The sequence below is a fragment of the Eurosta solidaginis genome, chromosome 2 (genome assembly GCF_040869045.1).
Source record: "Eurosta solidaginis isolate ZX-2024a chromosome 2, ASM4086904v1, whole genome shotgun sequence".
Taxonomy (NCBI): Eukaryota; Metazoa; Arthropoda; class Insecta; order Diptera; family Tephritidae; genus Eurosta; species Eurosta solidaginis.
In genome coordinates, this window is record NC_090320.1 from 181,299,168 (window position 1) to 181,320,937 (window position 21,770).

General features: G+C 37.3%; 1 protein-coding gene across 15 annotated transcripts in view; it reads right to left on the reverse strand.

The window, feature by feature from the left end:
- The window catches only part of LOC137240363 (uncharacterized), a 424,852-nt gene that overhangs the window by 374,615 nt on the left and 28,467 nt on the right, over positions 1–21,770 (reverse strand). For 12 of the 15 annotated variants that reach the window (XM_067766486.1, XM_067766485.1, XM_067766484.1 and 9 more), the window contains one exon: positions 17,723–19,024. In XM_067766486.1, coding sequence (XP_067622587.1) covers positions 17,723–19,024 — 1,302 coding nt within the window. Of the gene's footprint in view, positions 1–17,722; positions 19,262–21,770 lie in introns of all 15 variants that reach the window. The other 3 variants (XM_067766495.1, XM_067766493.1, XM_067766494.1) reach the window with 2 other exon arrangements.

Consider the following 21,770-nt stretch of genomic DNA (forward strand, 5'->3'; position numbering starts at 1 on the left):
CTGTGAATGTGATTGGAGTATGGGTGGTGATTTTATTTTTGTTGCGGCATCGGCTACGTTTATTGCCGATGGCATTCACCGACACTGTGAGGGTGTGGTGTTGTTTAGTATCTCCGCAATACGATTGGCGATAAACTGTTTGAAATTTCGTGTGGTAGAACAAATCCATAGTAATACGGTTTTAGAGTCACTCCAAAACGTTATACTGTGCATTTTTCGCTCAAGACACTCTTCTATGGAACTCTTTAAACGGCTACCCATCACAGCGGCTTGCAGTTCTAATCGTGGAACAGAGATTTCTCGTTTGAGGGCGCACCGCGATTTTCCAGACAAAAATACGACGTCGATACTGCCATTTTACTTGATTCTTAAATATGCCACTGCAGCATAAGCTGTGTCGCTTGAGTCTACGAAGATGTGTAACTGTATTTCATCTGCCGTTGAATAGCGGGGTGAGAGGCATCTGGGCACTGCGAACTGCTCCACGTTCTGAAAGGATGACCACCATATTGCCCATTGCTTGTTAAGCTCCGCTAGTAAAGGATCGTCCCATTCAATGCTTTGTTTCCAAGTAGCTTGGATAAATATTTTGACGGTAATGGTAACATTCGCCAGAATGCCAAATGGATCATATATAGACATGGCGATGGCAAGTAGTTCTCGTTTGGTTGGACCACGTACACAATCGATAACGTCTCGACATATTTTGTAGAACCTAAAATGAAATTGCAAAACATCGTTATTGCTGTTCCAATACATACAAAGAATTTTGTCGGTCTGTGATTGGTCCATATTGACGAAATTTGATTTGGCTATGGTGTGTCCATTTAACTGTTGTTGCAGTTGCTTGGCATTGGATACAAAATTTCTCAAGTTAAATCCTACTCTAACATTAATAACTATAGTTTCATTAACAACTTCGGCCGCTTCTTGCTCATCGTCGAAACTGATGATCAGGTCGTCTATGTAAGTGTTGTGTATCACTGCTTTGGCACCACGCGGCATGGATTGCATAAGCTGATCAGCCTTTTTATTTTTCACGTACTCAGCGCAACATGGTGAGCAAGTTGCACCAAATATCATGGACGACGTTACGTATACTCGTATAGGCTCGGATTGGTTTGCATCCCTCCATAAAAATCGTTACGCATTTATGTTTTCCGGTCTACCCTTTATTTGGGAGAACATGGCCCCGATATCCCCAGCGACAGCAATTTTACGTTGACGAAATTTGTACATAATTGCCATTAATTATTGAGCATGTTCTGGTCCTTTCAATAGTGTAGACTTCAGTGATGTATTTTCCACAACAGCAGCTTCATCAAATAAGATGCGCATCTTATTTTGCTTGTTGGGGCTTATTACACCGAAATGAGGTAAATACCAGGTCGTAGATGTATGGTGCTATGTTTCACGCATTGTTAACGGGTGTGCATATCGCTTATCGATATACTTTGCTGTTGTTGTTGTTGTAGCGATAAGGTTGGTCCCCGAAGGGTTTGGGGAGTGTTATCGATGTGACGGTCCTTTGCCGGATACAGATCCGGTACCACAGCTCCATTAAGGTGCTAGCCCGACCTTCCCGAGAACGATTTATGTGGCCACATTAAACCTTCAGGCCATCCCCTCCCTCCCCAACCCCAATTTCCATGGGGAACTTAGGGTCGCCAGAGCTTCGTCTGTTAGTGAAACAGGATTCGCCGTGGATAGGTGAGGTTGACAATTGGGTTTGGAGAAGCTATATATTGCGCTACACAACCCCTTGAATCTGGTATTTTAGTCGCCTCTTACGAAAGGCATACCTACCGTGGGTATATTGTGACCCCCTAACCCGCTGGGGTGATATACAAGGTGATAAACACAAGTCTGAAATTACAGAAGGGTTGAAGAAACTGATTGAAATTTGATATACTTTGGTATTTTTGCTTTGTAGGTGGCGGCATAGCTGACATCCTTCATCATTTTGTTTTCGGCACTAATTAATCTTCGCTTGGCCTTATCATAGCTGATGGGCAGTTGGATATGGTCCTCGCGCCAAAGCAATCCTACCTCATACCGATCCCCAAGATATCTGGTGGTTTCTTCCAGAATGCGCCTGGAACGGCTGATTTCACTTGACTCAAAAGTCGCGTTTGTATGCTTCACACCAAAGTTTTCAACACTGAATTAGTCCGCGACAAGCTGATGTAATTGATTTTCTCTGACGGGCTGGCGCACATGGAGCACCTTGGCTGTACTGACTGATCCTACTAGTCCGTGCGCCAGCCAACCCAATTTGGTGGCCACTGCGATGGGCTGGTCCGGTCCGACGTCAATCGTATCATTAGGTGTACCTAGAAAGCTGTTATCAAGGCCTATCAACAATGTCGGATTCACGTTTACATAATCTGCTACACACGAATGTACCAAATGTTCATGCGCATCTTTGCGAAACGACTGCGTCGGCAGATCGAGGTGTTTCACTGTTCGTACATTGTTAATATGATACGATGCTGAATCTAAACCACGAATTTCTAGATTAACCATGCCCGACTTCCCTGTAGTTTGTTTTTCGTTGCATCACTGGAATGTGAGTGGTGCGATGCTTCCCCGAACACCTAGGACGTTGGCAATATTGTCTTCCAAAAGTGTGACTGATGACCCTTCATCCATCATTGCGTAGATTTTAACAATTATCTTCAGTCCATTAATAATGACAGTAAGGGCTTTGAATAGGAATGCAGTGTTATTATTTATTGACGTATTTAAAACACATTCGCGTTTACTTGTGGTGTGGAAACATTTGATTTAACTGCAGCAGGTACTGGCTCTGAAATATGGAGCAGCTCGTTGTGCATACGTTGACAAGAATCAATGCCACATACCCTTTTAAATTGGCAGTTACTTAAATTATGGCCAGCTTTGAGGCAAGAAAAACAAAAGGAGCGTTGTTTAACGAACTCCCATCTTTTAGATACCGACAATGTTTTAAATTCACCACAAAGTTCTAGCTGATGCTCTTGATTGCATTTAACGCAGGTCGTTACGGCTTTGGACTCACCTGATTCGGAAGTGTAGAACATTCGACGTGATCTGCTAGGGCCAGAGTTTTTTTTTTTTTTTTTTTTTTTTTTTTTTTTTAAAAAAAGTGAGTGACGGGACGAAGACTGGCATGACGTCTGTTGTTTTGTTGGCGACTCATGCTGGCCAGACTAACAACTTTCGCCAATTCATTTAACCAATCAGAAAAAACCTGAAGATTAGGATGTGATATATTCAGGATGTGACGACTTCACTCGAACTGCTTGGAGGGTGGCATCTTAAGGACGAGTAATTCCAATAGCATAGGGCTCATTAAATGATGATGGCAATTGGAAGACTTTAAAAACGCGTATTGCTTACCTTATTTGAAAAGTGAACTATTGTTTTCCATATTTCTTTCATTTATAACTGGGCACTGTTGTATCTTTTGCATCTGTACACGCAACAGTAACTCAGGACGTCCGAAATTAAATTCTAGTTCGTCTAAAATATGTGACACCTCGTCTGGAAAAATTAGCAGTGACGTAACCTTTTGCTTGGCATTTCCACTAAGCGCTTTCTGCAATCATATCAAATTTTGCTTGTTATTGTAGCAGAACTCTCTGGTGGTGTCAACGTAACTAGCTTTAAATAATGTCCAGTCTTCCGGATCACCACTGAAAATAGGCAAGGGATAAAGTTTAGCAGCTACATTTTCCACGTATGTCATCGTTCCTCGATATTGCTCAGCTCCTGGCTGATACATATGTGGTTGTGCGGCCTGCAAGGCTGGCAGCGATGGTAAATATTGGCCTGGTGGCGGTGTGTTCCCAAGGTCCACAGGAACATTCGGCATGGATCCTAAATATGGCAATTGATGGTGATAGGCAATTTGTGTTCCTGGTGAAACACCGGCGACGGTTGTGACGACAGGAGAGGGGGAAATTAGAGAATTTGCTGTGCCTAAAGTAGTTTGGTATGGGATATATTCTGATGATGGTTTCGTAGTCGTTGCGGAGTACTTGCAATGCTGAATGGTATATACGCTGGTTGAATCAACAGTGGTGGTAGAGCTCAGCGCTAAATTGTTTAAAGCATTTTCGGATGATTTCAATGTTATTGCAGATGAACCAGCTGGAAAATTAGCTGCGGCGGCTTTATCTCTATCCATTCGCAATCGCTCGTTGTCACGACGTAATTCGCTAACTGACTCCTGCTGGCTAACAACGTCATCAATTCTTGTTGTGAAATTTATTATTATTCATTTCAACCATTGTTCCGTTTAAATTTTCCTCTTCTTCCGAATTTCCGTCGGTATTTTTATTCTCCTCTGATTTGTTCCTTGTCATCATTTATGTGAAATTTTATGAACGCGAAAATGCACTTCTTTGTTGCAATTGTTTTTTCGAATGAAAAATAAAGTAGGGTATTTGATGGCATAAATCCAAAATTATTTTTTCTTATTTCAAAAAAATAGGTACGCAATATTAATTGACACATTTCAGTGGTGTAAAATATACAAAAAATTATTTGGATATGGCAACTCTGTTCTAAATATGAGCTGTAAAACATGATGCTTCTGAAGCAACAGCAAACTTGTAAACAGTTCAGTAAAATATTGTAAGAAAACAGCTGTTCGATAATAGTTAAAAAGGAAAATAAGAAATAAATTTATAATGGAAGAATATAAGAAAGGTATCTATTTTTTTAACTTAATGAACAAAATGTGGTTTATTGTGTCATATCTGTATAGTGTGGAGTTTTGTTTAATAGCTTTTTTAACCGAAAATTTCGTATTAACCTGTGTTCTGTGGAGTGAAAGTTGTGTGTATTGTCCCGTATTGTTCCAGATTTTTATGTTCGGTGGAAGTTTGGGGTATGTTCTTTAAAATCATGTATGTAACATTTGCCCGTTTTTGTCCCATTTAAGAATATTTGTAATTTTCAGCAACCTTTAAATTCCAACACGAAGAAATGCTTGGAGTTTGGATAGAGGGCGATCGCAAAACTAATGTTGTTTTGGATTGGGTTTTCAAAAAAATTAATACTAATGAGTTAAGTTTAAAGAAAAAAGATGAAATAAGAAAAAAATACAAAATTTATTAGCATATGTTAGCGAAAAATTATCAAAATGTAATCGTATGGTTAATAGATTTAAAGAGAAATACCCCCAGTGGGTTTCCGCAGCAACTATTATTGAAATTTTTGAGAATGATTTTGAAAAACCCTGTTCAAGTAAAGCAGAACGACCAAACGTTAGCTACACTGATGCAAAATATCGGCTTAAGAGGAAGCTGGCAAGTGATCTTTCTTGTGAAAACAATGACGATGTTGATTTTTTGATTCATGCAGCTACTGTTGCGGCAAAAAAATCAAAACAATGTGATTTAGCATTTATTTTAAAGAAAACTGCGCATCAAGCAGAACAAAGCGAAATAAGAAAAGCTGTTACCTCCAAAAAACCCGAAGCAGTTCCACTAACTCCGGAAGAAGCTCTCGCATTTTTACTTGAAAATCATTTAAGCAAAAGACAATATATCAGCATGAGGTTGTTAAATAAAAAAAGGAATTGCAATATGTATCCAAGCTATGAGGAAGTAATTAAATACAAGCTACTTTGCCGGCCTAAGGAGATATCTGTGTCGGAGTCTTCAGCAGAAGTATCACTGCAAAATCTCTTAGACCATACCGCACAACGCATTCCTTTATTCCAAAAAGATGTTTTGCACGTCATGGCAGAAATTTCGAATGTTGTTTTAAGTGCTAGCTATGGATTTGACGGTACAACGGGACAAAGTATGTTTAAACAAAGGTTTGAGACAAGTACACCTCAACTTTTTGACCAATCACTGTTTGTAATTACAGATGTTGGACAGTTCTGGAAAAATTATTTGGAGGAATCGCACTACGCAATCAGTGCGGTTTTGCAGGCCATTAAAAATGCAATTAGCAAAAGAATCTACAGCTCTAATTCTATCAGAAAATAGTCAGCTAGATATCCAAATATCTTATTTAAATCCATTTGAATATTACCTTGATAACGGAGAAAAAATTATTGTCAATTATGGTTTGTATATGACTTTGATTGATGGAAAAGTACTAAATGTTATAACAAACTCCAATTCTAATCAAAAATGCCCAATATGTGGTGCTCCACCAAAACAATTCGTAACAACTAAAAATTTTAATTCTGATGTTTTTAAACCCAAACTTACATCCCTTAGATATGGTATTAGCCCACTACATGCATGGATTCGAGTATTTGAATTCGTTGTACACATTGCTTATAGAATCGAATTAAAAAAGTGCCAAATAAGGGAAGCTGCAGATAAAAAAGCATTCCAACTTCGTAAACAAGAAGTACAAAAGAGGTTTTGGGAAGAAATGGGCCTTCATGTAGACAAGCCTAAAGCAAATGGCAGTGGAACATCGAATGACGGCAATGCTGCCCGGAAAGCATTTAACAATTTGGAACTCTTTTCTTTAATTACAAATATTGATATAGAAATTTTGAATAACTTTAGAGTTATATTAATTGCTATTTCCTGCGAGTATCCTATAGATACCACAAAGTTTGAAGATTTTTGCAAAAGAACTGCCTTCTTGTACATGGAAAAATATTTATGGTTTCCAATGTCCGCAACAGTTCATAAAATATTAGTTCACGGCTCACAGATTATAAAAAATTGCGTAATTCCTGTTGGTTGTTTTGGTGAAAATACGTCAGAAGCTCGAAATAAATTATACAAGAGAGATCGCAACGCACATGCAAGAAAAAATAATATGACTGATGTTTTCAATAGAGCAATGGATTCTTCAGACCCCCTTCTTTTCAGCTTGTCTTTATCCGCTAGAGAAAAATATCGGAAAAGAGAGAAGCTACCAGAAGAAGTAATATAATTGCTTGCACCCTCAAGTGAGCTTCAAATTTTCAACCACTTACCAGGGGGATCTGAATACGATTCGGATAATTCTGATTCCGATATATCGGAAGCAGACGTTGTGGAGAACGCTTTAGTTTTAGATACGGAAGATTGTGATTTCGAATGATTTGCTTGGTACATATAACTTTTTATATTATATTCAAGTGAATTTAATAATTCTGTAACTTCTCTCTCATTTCAGATGTACAGTTAATGTTATTATAAAAATAATTGTTTCAGTAAAAACATGTATAAATATTTGGATAATAAATTTATTTGACCACTTTTGCCTATCATATGCAAATTTTTCATTTTATGAAAGCAAATTTTTACTATAGGTCCAAGGGAGGTACTCCTAGGGACTGGTCGATTTCAACTATTTTTGGTATCGTCGATGCGTATTACGAGAATAACATATTTACCAATTTTCGTGAAGATATCGCAATTTCAAAAATTGTTACTATAGGTCCAAGGGAGGTACCCCTGGGGAATGACCGATTTCATCCATTCTCGGAATTTTTCTTAACTAAATCATATATAACCTGTATGCGAAATTTCAATGGCCTAGTACCACTCCTTCTAATTTATGCCAAAAAATTTGAATTTCAGACCATTGTGCATGGGTGAATTGATGTTTCATTTATTCGCTTACTAGCAAGCAACGTGCTAACAACAAGCATATGTATCGCGCATAATTATTCATACATATTTTGATACCGATAAGCCGATACCCATCACCGATGTTGCTACGCCAAGTGCATTGTACAGGTTTACAAGTATGATATGTATGAGAGGGAAACAATTTCTTTCCCTTTCTAACACACGGCAGTTTGACACTTCGATCAGTGTCAAACTAGCGTGGAACCCAGTGGAACATGAGTTTTGACACTGAACGAAGTGTCAAAATTACCGGGGTTGCTTCGTCGAAAGCGACACAGGGAAGCAAGAAAGGGATCGGAATATCAGATATGGGTTGCTGTGATGGTAAATTTTTTTGAACGAATTTAGTAGGAAATTCTAAGTGCACCCATATGGGTCCTTCAGAAAATTATAAAAAAGTCTTCAATTGGGGTATCTGAGGACGCGTAGTTATTTCAGAATTAAGAATACAAACACGTGAGTTAAGTTTTTCTACCCGTTCAAAAGTTCTCCGCGAAAAACAGTTTGAAACCGAGGTCGACTGCAATAACCCGTCCAAAAAAGCGGAAAGAAAAATGAATAGACGCGTTTTGTCCTGTTGTCAATAGTCCGAAGAGAAAAAGTATTCGAATTATTGGAAGCGAGGCCAAAACGCGTCTATTAATAACTCCCCCGACGGTTTTGGTCGTGTTTTAGCAATCGTCCCCGGTAATAAAGTATCACAATTTGTTAATTAAAATTATCCAAAATATATGGTTATTAAAGAGAGATGTAATTAAGTGCTCGTTTGAAAGTAAATAAGTATATTTCTTTGTAATATAAGAAAAAAAAATTTAAGCAGTTTTCGATAGCAGCTACTAAACTTTTTTTTGTCCTAAGAAGTACAACAGTGCCAAATAGCGTCCACAAAAAAAACGAACAAGAACAAGCATTTTATCAGGTGAGCGTGGCTGTGTATGTGCGTGCTGCTACATATCCTACTTGCATAGTGTACCTATACCAAGTGTGTTCACTAAGCGATAAACGTCAAAACTACAAACAGCCTCGCTCACCTGATGGAAATCTCAGGTCTAGAGTCGCATTTTTGGTCTCAACGACAACATTTTTGATTACCAATCGTATCGACTTTTTCAATTTTTCAATCATTCGGCGCACTCGGTAATGGTATCCATTTTGAATTCGCTGTCATTCCGAATCCAGCGAGTGCCTGTCAGAATGTTTGACAGATAAGTCAACACACTTGTACTTGTACACTATGCCTACTTGTAGACCTATACAATGGCCAAGTGCCAAGCGGCGACTAAAGCTGGAGACATTGGTGCTTTATCGGTAACCTTATAACAGCTGATTCGACCAATCTTATGAGAATCAATGCAATCGATTATTGGTGCCGCTAAGGTCGTAACCGTATCGTCAGTATCGTAGCCAACCAATTGGGTTTTGGTTTACCGTCGTAACGATAAATAGCTGATTACGTTAGGGATACGGATACAGCGATACGACATACGGCACCAATGACTCCGGCTTAACTCAATTAACGACGACAGAGCGAATCATATGCGTGTGAATTGAGAGGGCACAATTGTGCTATGAAATGAAAATCCCTGATATAAACTGATGTCATAGTCGCTTTAACTCAGTAGCACATTGATTTCGTGTGTAATACACTATACTGTATACTTCGTTTATCATCGGTTTTACTTGGGCGCTGTATTCAGTTTAGTTTCGTGTACATCGTTGTGTTGCTAGCGTCAGAAGACTGATATGATTTTATTAATTTTATTGCACTACTAGCTTATGCTCGTGGGTTTTACCCTACGTTTCTATAAAAATATGCTGGCTACGCGTAACTGGCCATGGGTAAAACATGAGTTGGTAAGATTGACTTCTGCTACAGCTAATGACTGCTTTGTATGATATATTCATATTTGTAACAGGATTCCCCTCGCGTAGATGAGGTTGAAAATTGAGTTGCAGAAGCCCTGAAGCTATGAAGGTTTGTATTGCGCTCATCAATCCCTTGTTTCGCAGCTAATGATAGTCCTTGATTTTCATTGAAAGGGATAGGAAATATGAGGCATTTAAAATTGAAAAGACAAACTTTTTTATTTTCGAAATTTCCTATAAAATCAATTGCTTCAATGACATTCGTAAAATTCTTGTAATGAAACGCCTTGTCCCACTACATAAGCGTGGAGAATCGAAAAAACGAAGCATAAATATTATGATGGGCCCATAATGCCCTTTTTTAAGGACCAATCGATGAGGACAAATTTCTGATGGCTCCAAAGATCAAATAAACTCAATCGGATATGCACAGCTTGGGACTCTTCCACGACTGTGTTAATAGAGTGATAAGTTGTATTGGTTCTACTGATATTAACATCGTCATTTTAAGGTGCCTAAAATGCCTTTTCTCAAAGCCATTTATAGTTTGTAAAGATAGATGCAATATTTGGAAGAAACATTAGCTATTAAAGCTTCAGGTGGTGCCATAATTTCTCAAAAACTTGCGTGAAAGGAAATCTCTTAGTAAAGAAATAGGTATTTTGCCATAATTAATTTCAAGAAGTTGTTTAGCAAAAGCTGCTGCTGAAGTGTTTCCGCCAAATTGCCCTCTCATATTTCTAAAGAGAGTAAATTTTTGACGTAAAGCCGTCTATAGACGAAAAAGTACCCATTTACTTCAACTGCGGCTGTTCCAGCAAGTAACAGGAAAGCACCACCTTTGGGATGGTGATTACACCTTAAATTCTTTGGGGTTTGGTCTAAAACTAGCACCGACTGTTTACGAGTCATGGTGCACACATCGCACACCCTCACTTTGTGGCCTGAACGTTTGCTTATGTTGCACATCGGTGTATCAGATGTTTGCAGACAGTGGTCATTTAAATGCGGTGTTGTACGTCCACCACACAAAGGGTATCCGCGGTATCTGAGAAAGCAACTGCCATAGTGATTTCTCTTTTTTGCTCTTACATAAATTTGGATCAAATTAAACAGAAATGTTTTTTTCCGGTTTCCCCAGGCGTATCCAAAAATACCAACCCTGAAGATAACATAAAAGAATACTAAAGGAATAACAGCCAAACCCAACTCTGCAATCAAACTTTACGTGTTGAAATAACCTAAGTTTTTAAGGCGGCCATAGTTCTAAATGTCCCATTTGTCTTGTTTTTTTTTTCAAATTACTTGTGCTGTTAGGACTTAACGTAATATAGCTCCTTACCAATTTTCATTATTCCATTTGTATGGGAAGTGCCACGCCCCTTCTTACTCACCCCTTATTTTCTTAGTGGTATTAGGGATTGATCCAATTTAACTCTTTACTGGATTTCAATGTTCTTGCATAAATACTTCCAGAGTTATGCTGTATCAAACATTCCATTTCTATGGTAAGTACCCCCCTTTTTTTATATTGAAGTTATGTATGTTTAGCCTATGACCATCTTTGGAAGGTTTCTAGTGCGTGATTCAAACTTAGATGTGATCGGCCGATCCGTTTAGGGCGCAATCCGATTATACCTACATACAAACATTCATAATTTTGACTTTGTATATATATAGATAGAAGATGTGGATAGACTGAAGTTAACAAAAAATTTTAACGGCGGAAGATTACTAAACATTCAAAAGGAATAACAGCCAAACAACTCTGTAATCAAACTTTAGCTGTTATAATAACCTAAGTTTGTACGGCAGCCATAGTTCTGAAAAATCCCATTTTAAGAAGGTGCCACGCCCCCTTTCCCCAATTCCACATTTTACTGGAAGTGGTAGGACTTAACCTCATATAGCTCCTTACCAATTTTCACTATCCTACCATTACTACATCCAGAGATATGCAGAATGATAAATTCCATTTATATGGGAGGTTCCACGCCCCTTCTCCCTCCCCACATTTTCTTGGGATTGACCTCGTATAACTCCTTACTGAATTTCAATCTTCTAGCATGAATACCTTCAGAGTTATGTAGTACCAAATATTTATTTTGCATGGGAGGTGCCACGCCCCTTTTCTATATCGATATTATTTTTAGCATATGACCATCCTTGGAAGGTTTCTAGTGGGTTGTGCAAATTTGGTTGTGATCGGTCGATCCGTTTAGAACGCAACTCGATCTATACCTACATACATACATGCCTACATACATAAAACACAGTTGACTTTTTTGCTCAATAAGTCAATTGAGTACTGAACTGCTTCGTGACTTATGAGCGGTTATTCATTTTACGAAGCATGACTATGTAAATGGGTGTTAGTGGATATAAGTGCTTGATATTCTTTGTTTGCATACGCACTAATACTCATTTTATGGTTAGTCCACTATTAACCTTAAAAGATGAATATTTGCAGCTCACTGGTCTGCAGGCTTTAATAATAGCAAGTCAATGAATTTGTTAAATATTTCTTTTGCTTTTTTATCTTTGTTGAATTTTATAATGAAATTCGGAATATTTAACGCTTTTCGCCGTAAAGCTTTTGTATAATGAAACCAGCAGCCAACCATTTGTGTTTTTGTATATAGGGTTTTCAATCATTACGCATACCAGTCTCATAATCAATGATGACGGTGGTTGGACACAGTTCTAGTACATTTAACTTAATGTATTGTAACAAATGTGTGTATTCCTGTTGAGACTTGTTACAAGCCAACCTAATATAAACGCACGCAAGTCATTTTCTGTGAAAAATGTCTCATGCACATACAACTTGTATGAGAGCAACTCAAATTGAATTTGCTGCGTGAAAACCTAACTCGATTTCCAATTTTTTTCCGCGTGACATTTAGATTTGACGTTTGCACACATGCTTTACATTGTCGCAACGCATGCTTATTTGGGTTAAGGCAAAAAACGCCGGTTGTTTGCGTGCGCTAAAAAAACGCAATGCGGTTTTATTAAGTTGGCTTGTTAGACATTAAAACAGAGCCAGCCACACAAATACTAAATCAATTGCATAAGTTTGTGTAAAAATTTAGTGACAACTCCCCACAGTGTGCTAAAAGAAATGTGGACTGTGAAGTTTGAAATTAAAAAGGACTTTGGTTATTTGATTTCAAGCTAATCCTAACTATATTTACTTATATTCATATAAATAAGAACGCGGAGGTCGAGCTAGTCAGATAAAACTTTCGTGTTTATTCAATGCAAAATTTACTTAAAAAAATTCACTTTTTCATTAAGAAATATTGTTTGCATGCGCTAAAAAAACGCAGTGCGGTTTTATTAGGTTGGCTTGTAAGTTTTATGTTTTCATTCCATTCCATTCGCATAACACCAACACGCAGATTTTGGCAATCTGAACTAACATATTTTTTGTTGTTGTACAGATGACCCAACCATATAGTTGAACCATGGGGATACATCAGCATTTTGTGAAACAACAAATAAGAAGTATTTCTTTTAATTTTGTGTATTTTGAAAAAAGTGAATATACTTTTTTATTTTTTGAAATTGTGTACAAAGTGCGGTTAGGATCGGAATTTACAGGAGAAAAACATAATGTAAAATAATTAATAATTTGTTTTGGTTTGTCAGTATTTATTGCAAGCTCAGCACCACGCTCGCGGTTCATCAGTTCAATATAATTTGTTAATATGGATCACGATCCAGTATTGACTGTTTGTAGCTGTCATGGCGGAACGATACAAGGTGGCAGCATGGGACAGCTGATCATACCCTTTTTTTATTTGATTTGATACATTAACTTTCGGCGCAGTACGATTTTGACATTTGTCCATCGAATTTACAAAAACAAAATACATGGAATTTTTATTTATGTTTGTAGGTATGTCACCATGCTGCCACCTTGTATCGTTCCGTCATGGTAGCTGTTATGCACAAATATTTTTTTTATTGAAACTCGTTGCTGGAAGACGAGAGGGTGACGAGGAAAGCGGACGGGCATCGAGTTGTTTGTGCTCAGCGACCATCTTTGTACTGACTTTATTCTGCTTTCAATTCTGGTGTTTGTTCATTTTTTTATACTTAGCTGAGCAGAGCTCACAGAGTATATTAAATTTGTTCGCATACCGGTACCCTGTAACGGCATAAACTAATCGATATAGATAGCGACTTCTATATATCAAAATGATCTGGGCGAAAAAAGGAATTCATTTAGCCATGTCCGTCCGTCCGTCCGTCCGTAAACACGATAACTTGAGTAAACTTTGAGGTATCTTGATGAAATTTGGTATGTAGGTTCCTGGGCAATCATCTCAGATCGCTATTTAAAACGATATCGGACAATAACCACGCCCACTTTTTCGATATCGAAAATTTCGAAAAACCGAAAAAGTGCGATAATTCATTACCAAAGACAGATAAAGCGATGAAGCTTGGTAGGTGGGTTGACTTTATGACGCAGAATAGAAAATTAGTAAAATTTTGGAGAATGGGCGTGGCACCGCCCATTTTTAAAAGAAGGTAATTTAAAAGTTTTACAAGCTATAATTGGGCAGTCGTTGAAGATATCATGATGAAATTTGGCAGGAACGTTACTCCTATTACTATATGTGTTCTAAACAAGAATTAGCAAAATGGGATAACGAACACGCCCACTCTTTAAAAAAAAATTTTAAGTAAAATTTTAACAAAAATTTAATATATTTACAGTATATAAGCAAATTATGTCAACATTCATCGCCAGTAATGATATGGTGCAACAAACTACAAAAATAAAAGAAAATTTCAAAATGGGCGTGGCTCCGCCCTTTTTCCTTTAATTTGGCTAGAATACTTTTAATGCCATAAGTCGAACAAAAATTTACCAATCCTTGTGACATTTGGTAAGGGCATAGCTTCTATGACGATAACTGTTTTCTGTTAGCGAAATCGGTTGAAGCCGCGCCCAGTTTTTATACACAGTCTGTCCTTCCGCTCGGCCGTTAACACGACAACTTGAGCAAAAATCGATATATCTTTACTAAACTTAGTTCACGTACTTGTCTGAACTCAGTTTATCCTGGTATTAAAAATGGGCGAAATCCGACTATGACCACGCCCACTTTTGCGATATCGAAAATTTCGAAAAATGAAAAAAATACCATAATTCTATACCAAATACGAAAAAAGGGATTAAACATGGTGATTGGATTGGTGTTTTGACGCAAAATATAAATTCAGAAAAAACTTTGTAAGATGGGTGTGACTCATATCGTACAAACACATTCTAGAGTCACCTCAGGCCCAAATTTATGGTGATATCTCGAAAAGGCGTCCACATACAGAGCTAAGGCCTACTCCCCTTTAAAACACTCATTAACGCCTTTCATTTGATACCCATATCGTACAAACACATTCTAGAGTCACCCCTGGTCCACCTTTATTGCGATATCCCGAAAAGACCTACAGAACTAAGGCCCCCTCCCTTTTAAAATACACATTAACACCTTTCGTTTGATACCCATACTGTACAAACTCATTCTAGTCACCCCTGGTCTACCTTTATGGCGATATCTCGAAAAGGTGTCCACCTATAAAACGAAGGCCTACTCCCTTTTAAAATACCCATTAACACCTTTAATTTGATACTCATATCGTACAAACACATTCCAGAGTCACCTCTGGTCCACCTTTATGGTAATATCTCGAAAAGGCGTCCACCTATAGAACTAAGGCCCACTCCCTTTTAAAATACTCATTAACACCTTTCACTTGATACCCATATCGTACAAACACATTCTACGGTCAGCCCCGGTCCACCTTTATGGCGATATCTCGAAAAGGGGTCCACCTACAGAGCTAAAGCCCACTCCCCTTTAAAATACCCATTAGCACCTTTCATTTGATACCCATATCGTACAAACACATTCTAAAGTCACCCCTGGTCCACCTTTATTGCGATATCCGGAAAAGGCGTTCACCTACAGAACCAAGGCCCACTCCCTTTTAAAATGCACATTAACACCTTTCGTTTGATACCCATACTGTACAAACGCATTCTAGTCACCCCTGGTCCACCTTTATGGCGATATCTCGAAAAGGTGTCCACCTATAAAACTAAGGCCTACTCCCTTTTAAAATACTCATTAACACCTTTAATTTGATACTCATATCGTACAAACACATTCTAGAGTCACCTCTGGTCCACCTTTATGGTAATATCTCGAAAAGGCGTCCACCTATAGAACTAAGGCCCACTCCCTTTTAAAATACTCATTAACACCTTTCACTTGATACCCATATCGTACAAACACATTCTAGTGTCACCCCCGGTCCACCTTTATGGTAATATCTCGAAAAGGCGTCCACCTATAGAACTATGGTCCACTCCCTTTGAAAATACACATTACCACCATTCATTTCATACCCATATCGTACAAACACCTAGAGTCACCCCCCGTCCCCCTTTATGACGATATTTCGAAAAGGTGTCCACCTATAGAACTAAGGCCCACTCCCTTTTAAAATACTCATTCACGCTTTTCATTTGATACCCATATCGTACAAAACACATTCTAGACTCACTCCCGGTCCACCTTTTTGGCGATATCTCGAAAAGGCGTCCACCTATAGAACTAAGGCCCACGCCCTTTTAAAATAATCTTTAATACCTTCCATTTGATACCCATGTCATACAAACACATTCCAGGGTTACCATTAGTTCATTTTCTAAATGGTGATTTTCCCTTATTTTGTCTCCAAAGCTCTCAGCTGAGTATGTAATGTTCGGTTACACCAGAACTTAGCCTTCCTTACTTGTTTTATTTATTTAAGAATTTTTTGTTGATTTTGAATACTAATTGAGGGGATGTGTGGAATAATGGTATAAGTCGAGTTACCATATTAATCTTAGAAAATAATAGTGATATTTAACAAAGATATTAGCTTCATTTATGGAAAAACGGTATAACTCTCTAATAAAATTTTGCAGTAGTGAAGCATCGAAATGGTATGAAAATATATTCAATGTCGTAGACCAGAAAGGACTTAAAAATAAAAGAATTGAAGTGGTTTCAAAAATGACTAAGCAGACAGAGAACTCCATTGTTAAAAATAGAAAAAGTTTAAAAACGATAAAAGTAGTAAAAAAAGATTGCTAAAAATAACAAAAGGAAATAAGAAATAGTTATAAGCACATCTAAATAATAGGATATAATGTATTTAACAATGGTTATTAATGTATCTACTATTTTGTTTAATAAAGTATCTCAATAAAATTATTTGATATTAGATCTATGGAATAATGGTATAACTCATAAAAAAAGAAATCATCAATTTTCTAATAAAATTATGTATATATAAAATTTGTTACTTTTTCTTATCAAAGAATCATACTATCTAAAATCCTACCAAGTAGCATTATTATAAATTTATCTTTACATGCATTGTTAACTTTTCTCAAAGGGATGATTCTTGAGTTATACCGTTATTCCACACATCCCCTCAATTTTTATAATTTTAATTCATATTTGTAATATTTCTCTCTATCTATAAACCATAGAAAATGTAGAAATTTTTCCATTTTGTTGTCAAAAGTACACGCAACGATAAAAATACCTTTATGAAACTTATTTTTCGGTTTCTATATTTTCTATACTCCAACCCATATATATATTTGAATAGAAAATTTATAAATGTGGCAAGAATGTTAAAGCTGAATTTTTAATTAAAAGAACAAAAATATTCTGTGCCAGCTTTATAAACATTTTGAATGCATAAAAAGTAGATTTTATATTTAGCTGTTGGCCCTTAGTACAGGATCAGAATGAAGGGACTTTAACTTGTGTTAGTGAGTGTTGCATATGGAATATTTTCTACGTTTACAACGCTTCCTAGACAGATAATTGTCATAGTAATTATTCAAACTTTCAATAAATAAAACCAATGTTTTCAATGAATTGAAATAAAATATAAAATTTTTGCTTCGAACGCGTGTAAATATGATACGCAACCCCAAAAGAGAAGCTGCCGATAATCAGCCACAAAACTTTTTGTGTATAAACGGGGACTTTGCAACTAAATTTTCCTACCCCATGATTTTTCGCCGTAGACATCTACACACGTATGTACGTATGCGGATATATGATCCCTAAAAATATTCATCGTGACCAGCTTAAAATCAACTTAATGATTAAATAATGATACTAATGCTAACTTTGTACCTAATTTTTAAAACATTGATTTTATTATATTTCTCAAATTTAAAAACTTACATCTTCTGAGCGTGAGTCATATACCAATTGGTTGTCTCCCAGTTGTGATTGTACTCGATGATGATCACGTGCCACCCTAGAGTGCTGATAGTGTTGTGCTTCCAAATTATGCTTCTTTTTCCGGTGTAATTGCTGACGCTTTTGCGGTTGTGTTCGTTCACGTAAGTGGCGTGTATGTTGAAACTCGATGTTTGAATTTTTCGCGGCATGCACTGGCCAATCTGCTTCATAGTCATCAATGCTACTGTCATAATAGTAGTCATCATTGTCCGAAGCAAGTGGATCATTATTTAAATCTCCATTATAATCATAGTACTCTACATCGTTATCCAGATAATCGATTGCGCCATCGTTATCGAGTTGTGCTTCACTGGTGCCATCAATAGTAGGTTCTGAGGTCGTTACCCCAATTATCTCATTAATGCCACCTACTGACGTTGATTGTTCTGGCAATAATTCCGTAGCAATATTAATTACACTTTCATCCTTGTGACTACCAGAGTATAGCGAACCGGATGCTCGTACTAGCTTGTTGTGATCAGTATTCATTTGCCTTATAGCTGATAAGTCATGATCAAATCCATTAACTGATACCACGGTGAGATTAGTTTCAGTTAAATCTGAATTTAACGGCCATTTATCTTTATTTTGTTGCAGTTGTTGTCCGTGCTGCTGTTGTTTTACAGATTGTTGGTAATAATTTTGCGTAGTTTTCTTCACATCATCCAGTGTTATTGTGTGTGCTAAGATTGCCTTAGGAAATGAAGTCGGCTTAACCAATCTTAATATATTTGTAGACCTCTCAGAATTTATTGTTGTTGCTGCCATTGTGATAGTCCTTGGTTTAGACACGTTTCTGTGAGGTAAATGAACGTTGGTTTGTTCAGCGTGTATCGAATTATGATGCTCGTCATGTTGTTGATAATGACTATTATAATTGGTACGAAGATTATTTCTTTCCGGATGGAGTTTATACTGTTGTTGATAGTGTGAATGGCGTTCAACAATTGAGCTGTCGGCAATATCTTCTTGTTTAAAGAATTCTGTTGCAGTTTCGATTTTTTGCATTTTAATATGTTCTTGGCGCCTGCTACTGCTATCTGATGACCGAAATTGCGAAGGCTTGTGGCGTAAGTGATGGCGTTGCACTAGATTTTTAGATTCTGCAAATTCTATATCACGGTGGAAATCGTAATCATAGCTGGAGTGTAATGGCAGAGCAATCTGCAGTCTGAGGAATATTAGCGCAACAAAAATTAATAGTGTTTGCATTATTATTGTTGCACGGAGATTTATGGTGAGCTGCAATAACAGTAAATATTAAGATGTAGCGTATTTGCTTGATCTTTTAGCGACGATTACGTTCTAAAGTGTTAGTTGGTGTTTGTGTTATACAAAATTTCATTGGCATTCGCTTCCATATTTTTTCCGCACTGCTAATGGATTCAAGATATTAACTTTTTCGCACCTACACATTTACTGCTGCTTTGCGACTTCGCGCTATTAACACAGCTAATATACGCATACATACTACACATGCTATAAAAGTAGATATATGTATGTAAACACTAGTGCATTTTTAAGACAATATTTGCTAAGAACTTTTTTGTAAAAATTAAAGGCATTTCAGACGCATAAGTGGTGCACTGGTTTGTTTGTACTGTTTTTTTTTTTACATTCCATTTCCATTACAGCTTCTCGGGTTAAAAAAAAATCAAGATAACATTTGATAAACAATTCCTAATGTCTGAGGACCAATTCATGGGCATCATTTACATAGTGAGGAAAAAGAGCTCAACATAAAGATCATAAAGAAATGCTGAACAGACAGCAAACAAATGCTTGAATTAGCATTTACTCTTACTTGCACAGAATCAACCCCGACATACGTAATGTCTGTCCTGAATGCGATGTGTCCCCATATGTCAACAACCATCTTTTAAATTGTAACGTGGAGCCTACGCCTTTAACAGCAAAATCCCTATAGTCCAACCCTGCTGAAACTGTAAGTGTTTTTGGATGAATTAGATGACAATTCGTGAGTGGTCGCACCTGTTGAATATGGCGAGACATCTAACATTAAAACTATATTAGATAAGTATTTTCTAAACGGAATCCCCTGTCTCTAGTGGTTTGAAAAGCTCTCTGTTTGTATCATTAAAATCAAAAATTCATCTGCCCTGGCAGAAAGTCGGCCATATAATATAAGCCCTGTCAATTTGTTGACAAAAAAAAAATAATAATTTACATAACTTAGCAAAACATTTTTTTACAGTGTATGCTTTTGCGAGATATGGTCTCTATACTTGAACAGGAGTCGTTAAATATGGCTAAATGACAATCATTAAGGTGATGCTTAGTAGCAGACCAACAGCGCCAATAACTATCCTATACATATATCTCGATTATTGTTGCAGACACTATAGTCTGTTCGTTGGACGTGTTGAAGCTATTGACACCATTCTACGTATACATATACATATGTAAATATATAAACGCACATAAAATATTTGCATATACGCATTTGCTTTATATGCATAAGTCTCGCCTTATTAATTGCTTTTTCAGAGGCGCAGTCAGACTTTGGTGATGCTGGTGGTGCATCCAGTTTCTGGATGAGTTAACGATTATCCGATGGCTGATTGTATGCATAATGTCGCTTGAAATGTATGAGATGAACATTGTGGTCAAAAAAGAGCAATTCAAGAATATTCCTAGTTTCTCGGCCTGAGAATGGAAACAACACTTTTCAAGTCCCGTCACAATTTGAATTTTCGTGCAAACGTTACACATAACAAAACTACCAATTAACAAAATGTTATTATATATATATATGTACATAACTAAAATTATGCTTTTATATTGTTAAACTACCTGTAATGGAAACTGGCGTTGCTCCTTTTTTGTCAAGGATGCTTTGAAATCTTCGATTAATTTGATTTCTTTTTCAGCTGTGTAAATAAATACCGTTTTCAGTATCCTATGAGCTTTTCATGTGAATTCAGCACCACATATCGAGGTCAGTAATTGAAAATATGTATTAAAGTCAAATCTTAAAAAAAAAGTAGGGTCTGAAAAACAAATAAAACAGTCGAATGCAAGGCGCGAAAAACGTTGTAAGTGCGAATGAAGGTGTTTCGGGAATTAAATAAATAAGCCTTTAAATTAGAATCAAATATACATAGTTTCCTTATGTTTTTTATTATTATTTTTTTATTATGATTTATTATGGAATACATGATATTTGTGCAAAAATGAAGTTTATAACGTTTTTCAATTTCTTTAGCTAATAAATTCTTCTTGGAAATTATCTATTGCTCTTAAATTTTTGTCATAAAAGTTAATCTCGTTGTTTTCTACTTCCTATTTCAGTTTTCTGACTATTTCCTTGGATATTATAGCTGTGTTTTTCTACACGTATATACGTACGGAGGGTGCAGCCGTGTGTAGAAGTCCACGAAAGTGGGGAAAGCTTCTGACCGCCATTCACCTGGAAATAGCCAGAGCGATTCTTTTGCATGCGGTTCAAGCAGCTCACTACCTCCGGTCGCTTACGGCCAAGTATCCTCTGGGTAGCCACTAAACATCCGTTTAGTGGTGAGATAATGTCAGAAGACGAAAACCTGGCTAGGCCACTCTGACATAATCGGTTTAAGGGCTAGCGGGGGGATCTCCCATCGCCATCGTCTGTTCACCACTAGGTGCGGCTGCAAGCGGGCGTCTGTCTTGGTGCAAGCGGCTCGCTGTATAAACGTGCAAGTAATATTTTTCACTCCCGCTGAGCGGGTTGTGCGCTGAGCTTGGGACCCGCCACGTCAAACCATACTCAAATGAAAATCAGGAAAAAGCCTTGGATAAAAAGAACACTCTCCACTGATGACGCCCATGGCAAACGTTTGAAGGACAATGAATTGAGGGCATGCACCTGGAACGTCCGCTCTCTGAATGGGATTGGTGCAGATGCCCGGCTTGTTGATGTCCTCGTCAAAGCAAAATCTGGCATCACCGCCATCCAAGAAATGCGTTGGACGAAGCAAGGAAGAAAGAA